This window comes from Ovis canadensis, chromosome 10 (assembly GCF_042477335.2).
Source record: "Ovis canadensis isolate MfBH-ARS-UI-01 breed Bighorn chromosome 10, ARS-UI_OviCan_v2, whole genome shotgun sequence".
NCBI lineage: Eukaryota > Metazoa > Chordata > Mammalia > Artiodactyla > Bovidae > Ovis > Ovis canadensis.
Window position 1 is genome coordinate 42,680,691 of NC_091254.1, and position 12,909 is coordinate 42,693,599.

At 34.1% G+C, this 12,909-nt stretch overlaps 1 protein-coding gene across 6 annotated transcripts in view; it reads right to left on the reverse strand.

Annotated features, from left to right (window-relative positions):
* PDS5B (PDS5 cohesin associated factor B) overlaps positions 1 to 12,909 on the reverse strand; it is a 178,591-nt gene that overhangs the window by 83,823 nt on the left and 81,859 nt on the right. For all 6 annotated transcript variants that reach the window (XM_069601599.1, XM_069601596.1, XM_069601598.1 and 3 more), the window contains exons 10-13: positions 12,007 to 12,101; positions 8,986 to 9,131; positions 6,637 to 6,788; positions 5,282 to 5,395 (exon numbers count right to left, since the gene is read on the reverse strand). In XM_069601599.1, the coding sequence (XP_069457700.1) occupies positions 5,282 to 5,395; positions 6,637 to 6,788; positions 8,986 to 9,131; positions 12,007 to 12,101 (507 nt within the window). The remainder of the gene's footprint in view (positions 1 to 5,281; positions 5,396 to 6,636; positions 6,789 to 8,985; positions 9,132 to 12,006; positions 12,102 to 12,909) is intronic.

Genomic DNA, 12,909 nt, shown 5'->3' on the forward strand with positions numbered 1-12,909 from the left:
AGCCACAGAAACCTGTCAAATGTTGACGAGAACCTCTCCTCCAATCTGCTCTCAACTGGCAAACTACCTGTCAGACTCAGCAGTACAGAACTGTCTAGATGAGAGCCTGATAAATGAAGGAGAAGATCACCACCAGGACACCTGATAGTACCACTTACTCTCGTGGATAACAGCTGCTCTGGGCAACATGGGAAAGGTGGAAATACACACCATGATCAGAGGGCACTCAAGCTGCCTCAGTTCTCCTCTGCAATCATCAAGATACTCAGTTAACTTAGTGACTTATCCAAAAGTGGGTACATATAAAAAGTCTAAAATATAGAAGGTACTTTGTTTCCCCTAAAAGAACACCATCATAGAATAAAATATATGGCTCTTGCAATAAATAAAAATCCTTACCAAACAAATTCTGCCTGTTACAGAGGAGCTATTTTAAATACCATTCAAAATAATTTGACGTCACAAATTCAAATGACTTTCTGGGCTAGAATGGTAATACAAATGAAGTAGGACAGGCGTTATAATACAGTAGTGAGCACTGTGGTGAAATCAGAAACATTAAGTAAACCATCATTATTAGTATTCAGGACGATGGAAATAAAATGAGACAAAATTTCATATCCAAAAGATCCACAAAAAATAAAATGCCAGAGGATGGAGAAACTTAAGAAACCACTGGCAAGAGTATAAATTAGTATAATCATATTGGAAAATGATTTGACTAGTTTATAATGCTGGGAATGTGCATCCTCCACAGTTCCACTCATAGCTGTAACTCCAGTGATCCTAAACCTTGTCTGCCCATTAGAATCCCCAGAAACGCTTTTCTAAACACCCCAATGTGCATACTACCAACTAGACAAATTAAATGACAAACTGAGGATGAGATTCATGTGTCAGTGCTTTTTAAACCTTTCCAAATGATTCCAATATGTAGTCAAATCTGAGAACCATTCACAACTATACCTCAGAGAAATTCTTGCATGTTTACTAAATTGGAAAATGTTCACAATAGCATTATTTGCATTACTAAAAAATGGAAACAACACAAATGTCCATTCTTTCCATGCACTCAGATCTGCAATGTCAAGATGATGGAATAAAACTGTGGAATAATGACAAAGTAATTCAATACCTCAGTGACAATGAATGACCCATAAGCTATGTAGAGAGAGTGGATGAAGTTTAGGAACATAATAGAATGGTATGAGGAAAAAAAAAATCACAGAAGACTATACCGATAATCACTCCATTTTTATAATGTTCAAAAATGATCAAAAATATATATATATAATTAAAGGATACATACATACGTATAATAAAACCATTCTTTAAAAGGAAATGAGAAACACAAAATTAAGGTTAGTGGTTTCCTTTGAGAGGAAGGAGGATGAAAGAGGGTGGGTGGTAGATTCACAGACAGTTATTCAGTTCAGTTCAGTTCAGTCGCTCAGTCGTGTCCGACTCTTTGCGACCCCAAGAATCGCAGCACGCCAGGCCTCCCTGTCCATCACCAACTCCCGGAGTTCACTCAGACTCACGTCCATCGAGTCCGTGATACCATCCAGCCATCTCATCCTCGGTCGTCCCCTTCTCCTCCTGCCCCCAATCCCTCCCAGCATCAGAGTCTTTTCCAATGAGTCAACTCTTCCCATGAGGTGGCCAAAGTACTGGAGTTTCAGCTTTAGCATCATTCCTTCCAAAGAAATCCCAGGGCTGATCTCCTTCAGAATGGACTGGCTGGATCTCCTTGCAGTCCAAGGGACTCTCAAGAGTCTTCTCCAACACCACAGTGCAAAAGCATCAATTCTTCGGTGCTCAGCTTTCTCCACAGTCCAACTCTCACATCCAAACATGACCACTGGAAAAACCATAGCCTTGACTAGATGGACCTTTGTTGGCAAAATAAATGTCTCTGCTTTTCAATATGCTATCTAGGTTGATCATAGCTTTTCTTCCAAGGAGTAACCATCTTTTAATTTCATGGCTGCAATCACCATCTGCAGTGATTTTAGAGCCCAAAAAGATAAAGTCTGACACTGTTTCCCCATCTACTTCCCATGAAGTGATGGGACCAGATGCCATGATCTTCGTTTTCTGAATGTTGAGCTTTAAGTCAACTTTTTCCGCTCTCCTCTTTTACTTTCATCAAGAGGCTCTTTAGTTCCTCTTCACCTTCTGCCATAAGGGTGGTGTCATCTGCATTTCTGAGGTGATTGATATTTGTCCCGGCAATCTTGATTCCAGCTTGTGCTTCTTCCAGCCCAGTGTTTCTCATGATGTACTCTGCATAGAAGTTAAATAAGCAGGGTGACAATACATAGCCTTGACGTACTCCTTTTCCTATCTGGAACCAGTCTGTTGGTCCACGTCCAGTTCTAACTGTTGCTTCCTGACCTGCATATAGGTTTCTCAAGAGGCAGGTCAGGTGGTCTGGTATTCCCATCTCTTTCAGAATTTTCCACAGTTTATTGTGATCCACACAGTCAAAGGCTTTGGCATAGTCAATAAAGCAGAAATAGATGTTTTTCTGTAACTCTCTTGCTTTTTCAATGATCCAGCGAATGTTGACAGTTATTACTATGCTCCAAAACTCATCATTTCTTTGGGTGCATAAAATACTTCATGACAGTAAATGTAAAGACTTTTGGAGAAAATAACCACAGACAAAATGTAAAGAATAAGTAATAAAATGTTAAAAAGCATTAGGTGTATAGTTGGTCAGTTAATTCGAAAAAGTTGATTAATAGGAAGTAACAGACAAAGGGACATATTGAATTAATGGAGAACTTACAAATGGATAACATAGTTGTATAGAAACTTGAGTGTGGGTATTACAGGGAAGTCATTAGAGAGAATAACTGACTTAAATATCCATGTAGAAAATAATATAAGATTCTTATTTGACATCATGCATAAAAATAAATTATAGGAAGAATAAAGATCTCAATCTGAAAAGCAAATCTTTAAAATTTTATTCAAAAATATGGAACAACAAATTAACCTCAGTATAGAAAAGAATTTTTAAAATGCAGAGAGCATAAGCAAAACAGAAAAGGACTGGTATATTTGGTTATATTAAAATTAAAACTTTTATATGCGCTAAGACACCATAAGCATTGTAAAAACATAACTATAATCTCTAAGATATATTGTGCACATACCTGACAGATGTTTTAGTGTATAGAACATATAAAGAAACTTTACAAAAAGTTGATATAAAAAATAACTTCAAAAATGTTATACACATATACACACACATACCTTACTTATTTTAACTTAAAAGAGATAAGTATTCATGCACCCACCAACCATTTTTGTAGAAATCAATTGATCCACAGATTGGAATTTACTTTCAGCTTTTACATGAAATTATTTTTCAGTATATCTCAAAATATATTTTCAGTATATTATTTTAGTTCTGAAATTGTCATTTATGTTTTGTGTATTCTATTCACAAATTTTTAAGTTTTCTTTTCCATTTCTGGTATTAAAGTTGTCAGTTGTTTGCTCCTATGGGTTTGGAAGTTATACACTCAAATTTTTTTAGGGGGGACTCAAATTTTTAATAGGTATAGTTGGTCTAATTAATCAACATGTCATATCTGTCCTCGCTCTTATACAATGAAAGAATATCAGAGCACTACCTGCCATCTTAACACGTTGTTATCTGACTGTGTGCCCCCTCCCAGGGAACGAGAAGGGTATCCCAAGGACTCTCACGAGCTCACAAATTGTTGCAGCGGTGGAGGTTGACTCAGTGTCAGCCTAGATGCTAATCTACTTTTTAATACAGATCCCAACACTCATTTAAGAAAACTATCCTATTCCTTCCTTCTGGATTTAGTTTCCTTTTTTACTCTTTAGTAATTTTTTAAGTAGGATCTATGAGTGATGAACTCTCACTTTTTGCTTAAAAGTGTCTTTAATTCATTACTACTCATGAATGACAGCTGAAATGAGTCAAGGCATCTAGACTGGTTGTGACTTAAAATAGTTTGTTCCAAAAGGAATATACATATATATATCGTATCTCATCCACGCTAAGAGGCCATCAACTGCACCATGAAGAAAAGGATGCATTCCAATTTCAGAGATGTTAGCATATTAAAATTTAAGGTTTTACAATCAATTAAATACAGTGGAAACATATTCTACTATATGCAGTGGAAAAAGAATGAGTTTTGGAACCAGGTAGAACTGAATTCAAATTCTGGCCTTGTCCCTTACGACTTGTGTAATTTTATGCAAGTTAACTGATCTCTGTAGGATTCAGTTTATCACGTGGAGAACAGAAAAAATATTACTTATGCTAGGAGCTGCCAAGTTTTTTCTGTAAAAGGCCAGATGGTAAATTTCACAAGCTTTGTGGGTCATAAGGTCCCTGTTGAAATTACTCAACTCTGCCAATTGCAGCAGGAAAGCAGACACAGTTAAGATACATTCCTGTGCCTGAAATACAGACGATATTCAGAAATGTACATTTTCCCTCCTACAATCTTTTTCTCTACATTTCTGTGAAAGATATAAACAGACATATAACAATTTCCATGGGGGAAGTGAAGTGAAGAATTCCATTAAGCTGTGATAGGAATGAAAATTAGGTACAGCTCCCTAGACTTCTAATTTTTTCATATGTAAACCCCATTAGCTGGGGGTTAAGTTACCCATTTACTAGAATATTGAGGATCTATACTTTCTGAAATCTAGAGCATGTCAATCTCCAGGACTCAATTTCCTAAGCCTCAGTACAATTCAATTAGCAATTCCTCTTCCATGTACAAAGTGCCAAAAGGCCTTCAAAAGTACTTTTTGAATGAAACACAGTCATAAAAATATATATTTGCTTACCTTTATGCCAAACTATAACACCATGTTGAGATTATGAAGCACAAAAATATGTATCCTACTGATTTACACTATAACTCAAATCAGTATCAGGTAAAAATAAGAAAGTACTACTTTCACAATATGGACCCTTCTGATGCCTTAAGGAATATAAGCAAAAAACAAAAAATACATCAATATTTCTTGAGACAACAGAAAAAACCAAGTCCTAAAAGCTACCTAATCAATCAGCTGTTTTTCAGTTAGTTACAAAAATCCTTGTTAATCCCATGTTAGTAGCAGTACTTTTATCCAAGTATTCTATTGTGTCTGACCATTTAAACAATGTACATTACATAAATTGTCGACATTAAAAATACAGTTGTTTTCATTTCCATAAAATCCAGTATACTGCAAAAGATAGAAAGAACAGAGTTTGACATTTGAAACATACTTCACTGCATTTAAATCCAGGGTGGCATACAAGTAATACAAGCATTTCATGCGTTCTGTTGTTTCCAAATTGTGGGGGACCATGTATTGAGCAAAGATCCGTTCAACAAGCAATCTATGAAAAAACATAAAGTACTCTATTAATTTCTATAAATATATGTATTACATATGTATATAAATTTCCAAGACATATAAAAATACATATGAGAGCTTCTTCTTTCTGAGTGGAGATGAGATTTACAAATCAAAAGATTTCTTTAACAAGAAGAGCCTCCCCCACCCCACAAAAAAAATGGCAGCTGGATATACAAGAAAAACTCCTATACCTAGCAAAGATCGCTACTTTTTCATGACTTTGGGCAAGTTATGTACTAGGGGCTCAATTTCATTAACTAAATAATAAAGGGTTAAAAAACTACATTAGAACTTTCCAAGCAACAAATTCTAATCTAAGTTAAAACTAACAAGGAAATATATGTCTTCTGAGTTTCCAGAGTGATCATCATGAAAAACGACCTAGATAAAAGAACAAAAAGAACAGGGGAAAGGGGAGCTACCAAATCAAAATGAAAATCTCTGTGCACTGTCACATGCTCAAAAAGCTTTAAAATGTCAATTTTTTAAAAATAGTAACTGTGAAACTTCTTAGATGACATCAACCTAAGATACTCAGTTTCTACTTCCTACACCTCTTAAAATTCTAAGATGTCCTACTGGTTCTTAATTTTCTTATTTTGATCTTTACAGGTAAGATCATTTGGACCCCACTAAAAATTCATCAAATCAATGTGGACTGGAAGCAGGATTTACAAGTCTACTAACTATAGAATGGATAGGTTCCATACAAGATCTAATCTTATATACTGGAATAGAAAAACACAAAGACTATATTCAGGTAATGTGTTTTTATATATAAATTTATAAATTATTTTTTTAGCCTTAAGTAGGAATGGTTTTTATTTAAAATGCCTAAATATAAAAGGTGTATATTTGACTTTTATTTGAAAAAAAAATCAATGTGAATCCTTATAATACAATTACCTATGAAACAATATTTAAATTATAATTGCATACATTTCTACTTTCAAATATTACTCAGTTAAAATACAGTATACGAAAATGACCATAAAAGATGTAGCCATCCCTAAAGTTATATGTACATCACTACTTCATTTATGGCTTTGGCAGGAAAGCAACTAGTCACTCAAAATTTTTAATTTGCAGTAAAAACCAAAGAGCGACTTTAAAATTATAAAAAATAAAATTAAAAAATAGTTCACCTAACACAACAGCTCAACAACAGTTATATAATACCAAAAAGCACCAAACATTTTACTTATGGTCTCTTTAACTTACCTATCATCAATACTATTTTGATAATATATATGGAGCAACTTGTCTTTGATCCATGAAATCTGTTTTGCAGCATCTTTCCCAGCTGCTGATTGTAAAGCATATTTCTTATAAATCTGGGCAAGTCCCATCATGGCTTCTTTGCGTACTCTCCACTTAAAATAAAAACATTTTTTTAAATAATTCAAAAATGCCTCCTTATATTAATTCCTTCAAGTTTACTTCCCCCCTTTTCTATTTACTTTACACAATATATTTTAATCCTACCTCACTTACTAGATGTTAATTTGCAATAACTATAAAAATAGACAACTATCATTTTAATATTTACTATATCAAGCACAGATATCTATTAATATATAAATAATTTTAATGCTTTGATATCTCCCAGAGAAGGAAATGGCAACCCACTCCAGTATTCTTGCCTGGAAAAATCCCATGGACAGAGGAGCCTCTTAGGCTGCAATCCATGGGGTCGCAAAGAGTCAGACACGACTGAGCGATTTCACTTTTGATATCTTAGACCCTTACCAACCTCTTAAAACAAATTTCACTCACAATCTACTTAATGTCATTTAGAATTAGTGAGGGGAAACATGTTACCAACTTTTAAAAGGCAAAGACAGTTAAGTGCATAAAGTGTGTGCTATTCCTTACAGAATTTTTCCAAATTATGGTCTATATTAAACACACTTGTAAAGGTACATAGAATAGTGGCTTTATCAGATGCTGAATGTAAAGACACATTAGTGGTTCATTTTGTATACCTGGGAAAGACATTCAGGTGTCAGAATAACGTATTCAACTATTTTTTTTTAATGAGTACATATCTGCTATATATCTAACATTAATTATCTCGGTATGAGATTAACCTTAAATTTTACAGCACTATAATCAGTAGGATGTTAGTAATATTCAGAACTTCACAAATCTGCAAAAATTATTCATTTTTCCTTTGCAGTCATAGCAACATTTTTCTTTTGGTTTCTCTTTTAATTACAGTAAAGAATAGTTCTTATTTCATCCATCCATTGCATACACACTGAAATAAAAGACTTCAAAAGCTTTACTCAAAATTGAATACATTTGTAAAAACTGTAATATCCAATTTCCTATCTTACCTCTAGTTCCTGAAACTGGTGTTTTAGGGAGAATTTAAAGATACAGAGCAAATTTTAATACTGCCAATAATGTAAATACATTTAACAACTTTTTGGTATTCAATATATACAGAATGACCCAAGCAGTCCTACAATGAACACAACACGATGATCAAACACATGTGAAGCATGATACCAACAACACACAAACTCTGACCATGAAGAAGATTACTTAAACAACACTCAGAAGGCTGTCACCCTAGCATGATGCAAACCTCTTTGTCTTCCTTTACAACTTTTGGCCTTTTCATTGTTTAGTATCCTACTGATATATTCAATAAAGACAAGTCTAAACTTATCAGTTAAAATAAGTTGCTCTGAATACCTACAGATTTCACAAGAAAACCATGCAACTCCTGTCCATCTATTCTGCACCCACAACCAGCATGATCAAAGAGAGAATTAAATGATGAAGAGAGCACAATCAACCTTGTAAGCGACTGTCAAAATGTTGTAAAGTATTTGCCTGGTTAAAGTTAATAACAGCTACCAACAAGCCTCCTGCTTTCTTTGCTAATTAACCCCTAAATACATCAAAGATTTTCATCTTTCATCAAAATTACTCTTAAGTCTAAGTCTATAAAATCCATGCCATGAAGGAAAGGCAATGGGGAGGAGCGGAGAATGAATATTCACTGAAACACTAAGCACCGAACACACTCCAGGCAACAAGGAATACAAACATAACAAGACACAGTCCCCTGTTCGGAAGCCACTAACTAATGAGTGGAGCTATTTGGTGCTCAAGGAAGAAGGTTTGGGGTCATGGAAGGTGGGCGAGAAGCATGCTGTTCTGCTCGGGTTAGCTTTGCCATGTTGAAAACATCTTTTATTTTCTATTCCATAGAAATTATAATACAATCAGCTAGAGGACTATGAATTGATACCCGTATGAAAGGGAAAAGAGAAGTTGTGTCAGTTCTTTACAAAGTCACTTATTAAGATCAGTGTACAGGTTAAATATCTGACTAATCTACCACTTAGACCTGTCCCATTTGAGGATAAACAAATAAGATGAACAAAATTTAATGTAACAAAACGTAAAACCTTCTTATAAACATTTTAGATATTAAAATGCTCCCCCCCAAAAAAGAGCTAATTTCATTTAAATCTCAATATTTGCAAATGAAACTCTATTAAAACATCGAGTATTCAAAATACAAACCTACTAGTAATTATTATTCCTACTTACCCGTTTGTCTAATGTTCTCTCTCTCACAAAATTAAGTAAGTGATCATTGACCAGAAGAATATCTTTTTTAGCAGCTGTAACTATAGACACAATAACATCATGCCTAATAGCTTCCTCAGGGTCATGTGACCTCACTTTAAGATACTCTGAAAGATAAAATTTTATTTGATTAAAATGGAACTTTGACAATTAAAATGTCTTAAAAGATTGCATAAGACCTTTGAAAATAAACCACAACAAAAACAAAACCTAAGTAGAAAGTTTAACATTTCAAAAATATTAGTAGCAGGTGAGACAGAAAGGAAGAGAAGGAAGAAGGAAGGAAGGTTAGTACTTCAGTCAAAATACAATAGTTTACATGCAACTGAGTAGTAAATCCCCTCCCCATCTATGGGGCAGGGTGGATGACTTGAGTTCCTAGGCTCAGTAATTTAACAAGCCACATAAATGAATCAAGAAGTATATCAATATTTCACTTTTATTTTAATGGGTAAAATATTCAAGTCAAGTGGTTCTGCTGGGAAAAGACTAGAGAATATAAGTTTCTATCTCCCTTAACTAGGCAAACCCTTAGTGAGGTTATTGAAAGATTAAATTAAGATAATGGCAGTAAAGAAATAGGATTATAGGAAAGAGCATAAGACAATTCCACTTAACTAAAAGAAAGACCAAAGGGATGACAGAAGAAATGAAACATTCAACAATTATGAGAGACTGGAGGAAAATATTAAAGCAAAAAACATGGGAGTTCAGATCTGGCACTCAGAAAACTGAAAGAAAAATGAACAATCTTCAGTAATGATATATTAGGTTTAAGGAAGAGGTACCACAAGTGAATATATTCCCTGGTGGCTGATGGTAAAGAGTCTGCCTGCAATGCAGGAGACCCGGGTTCGATCCCTAGGTCGGGAAGATCCCCTGGAGAAGGAAATGGCAATCCATTCCAGTATTCTTGCCTGGGAAATCCCACGGATGGAGGAGCCTGGCAGGCTATAATCCATGGGGTTGCAAAGAATCGGATATGCCTGAGCACCTTCATTTTCACTTTCACCACAAGTGAACATAAATTATTATTCAGCTTTTTAATTAGAAGATTAGTAAGTATAATTTCGTTGTTCAGATCTGGAGTAACATATATAGCCATGTCTATAAACAACACACAATGCTTATGATTGTAAATAGATTTACTACTCAATAAATGAACAGTTAACAAATATAATGTAAAAAGTTCATAAAACCAATGCCCAGGTCCTAAGCTCCTCCACCTTGAGCATTCTCTACCAAATGGAACTATTTCAAACAGTGAGAAAGATAGTAGGTGTGATAGGTAATGAAAAGTGGACACTGTACAATAATATAGAACAGAAGAAACCACGGAACAAGACACCAAAGGCCAGTCTTCATCCAAGGTGATGCTGTATATATGGTGGAACTGGAAAGGAGTCCTTTATTATAAGCTCCTTCCAGAAAACCAAATAATTAATTCCAACAAGGACTGGTCCCAATTAGACCAAATGAAAGCAGCACTCAACAAAAAGCATCTGGAATCAGTCAACAGAAAACACAATCTTCCATCAGGATAATGCAAGACTGCATGTTTCCTTGATGACCAGGCAAAAACTGTTACAGATTGGCTGGGAAGTTCTGATTCCTTGCATCATTCACCAGACATTGCACCTTTGGTTTTCCATTTATTTCGGTCTTCACACAAAAAAAGTTCAATTCTGTGGAAGACTGTAAAAGGCACCTGAAACAGTTCTTTGCTCAGAAAGATAAAAAAGTTTTGAGAAGATGAAATTATGAAGTTGCCTGAAAAATGGTAGAAGGTTGGGAAATGAAACAGTGAATATGAAGTTTAAAAAAGTTCACAGTGAATATAAAGTTTACCAAAGTTTTTGGTAAAAATGCAAAGTGTGTGTTTTATTTTTAAATTATAAACCTGAAGGCCAACCCAATAATAATAAGCAATAATATGAAAGTTGGGGAAGAGACTGCTCAGAGTTGAAGTATTCAAGGGTCCTTGATTGCTCAGAAAGAAGCTAGTATTCTGATTAACTTTAGACTTAATTAGTCAACTATGCGGTGAAAGCATGAAGGAGAATTAACTTTCAGGCCCATGGGGATAAAAATGGAAAAATGAGAAGAAAATACACTGAGCAGATGAGAGGAAAAATAGAAATAAGAGAAGCAAAGAATAGGCGTGTAAAATAGAAAACACAAAATAAGATCATAGGAATAAGTTCAACTATGTTAAATTCAATATATATTTTCAATAAAATGTTTAAATCACTTTAAGAATACTACATATAATTTATAGATATGTACACATGGAACATAGATAGAAAACCATGAACACTTTGTAGACCAAATTTATTAGAGAAGTTACTCTAAGCAGGAAAGAGAATCCCTTGTGAAAAGTGTTTCAACTGTATCTACAATGTATTTTCTTTTTCTTTTTTAATCTCCTAAACTAATACAGCAAAATGCTAACATTTCCGAGGAAGACAGTGGCTGCTATATTCATCTATATTTTCTGAACTATTTCATAATTTCATATCTGGCAACAGTCAGATATATAATATTCACATTACTATAAAAAATGAAGTATCTTATGAATTTACAGATTTCAAGAAAGTTATCTCCATTAAGCATGGTTAGTTTATATATTGATGACTCTCATGTAAGTTTTCAAAATATTAAAGACCACTGAAGTCTCATAATGTATTCAAAGTCAAGACCTATTCAAATCCGAATGCCTGAAATAAATTACTCTTAAATTAAGAAACCAACACTGCCTCTGATAACACTACTTTTTATGTACGTGATTGTAGCCTCCACTGTACTAGGAGGTAAAATTCTAGCTTCAGAGAGTAACTACCATGATGGTGAATTTGAAGATTTCACCCACTAAAATCACAAAAAAAGGACAAAACAGAAGGTTTTTGTCCTATATATAAAGCCTATCTTTTTTTTTTTTCCAAAGAGCACCAAGGAATATTTGCCATTATGGGTATACAGTACCTGTTAAGTCCTTTGCTAAATCAGGATGGTTCATGAGACAATGGCTAGCAAATTTCACACATTCCAGGCGGATGGGTACATGGATATCATTAAACCTGAAAAAATACGAAAGCACAGAGTAATCTTTAGTATAAGAGAAACAGACGTGTTTAATCTGCACTTGATTTATATTTATTTCTCTAATTAAAAGAAAAAATAATTTATACAGCATAATTCAAAGCACAACCATAGTATTGTAACAAAGATTTGTATACTATGCACGTACAAATGCTATGGAACCTTTATATTAAACTAGGTCAATCTCCTGTGAGAACTATGTACTTTTAAGGAGCATGTTTAAACAATACACATTTGGCTCAAAAATAACTGGAATGACAAAATTTTTCCTATAAATATTATACTTTAACATATATATGCTTATGCAAGTGTTAAGTATATACACAGTTCATGGATACATTATTAAATCTCATACTGAATTGAGAACTCTTCCTCAAATTATTCTTTCTTAAATATAGAACATTTACAAATGTTTCACAGATCTTGTACTAAACCCTGTGTTATTTTATGACTTTAAAATTGTGCCAATAATTACTCCTATCTATTATAGTTAACCATCATAATTATTTACACTAACATCAATCAAATCTTTACATAAAAATGTAGGTATCTCAGTATGCATCTCTGGAAAGTTAAAACTTTTTGGCCAATATGTTATTTAACTATCTTTACCTTTTATACTTCCCCTCTCTTTTTCTTCTCCCATATAACCTGGTGAACCAATTGTTTTGTGCTTATGTGTGTAGTGGTTTTCCACAGTTTAGACTGTGCTTAATCTTACCATTCTGATGTCAGCTACCAGGTTCCCCTCTCTCCTAAATCCTGCAAATTAGTAATCAGGTCTAC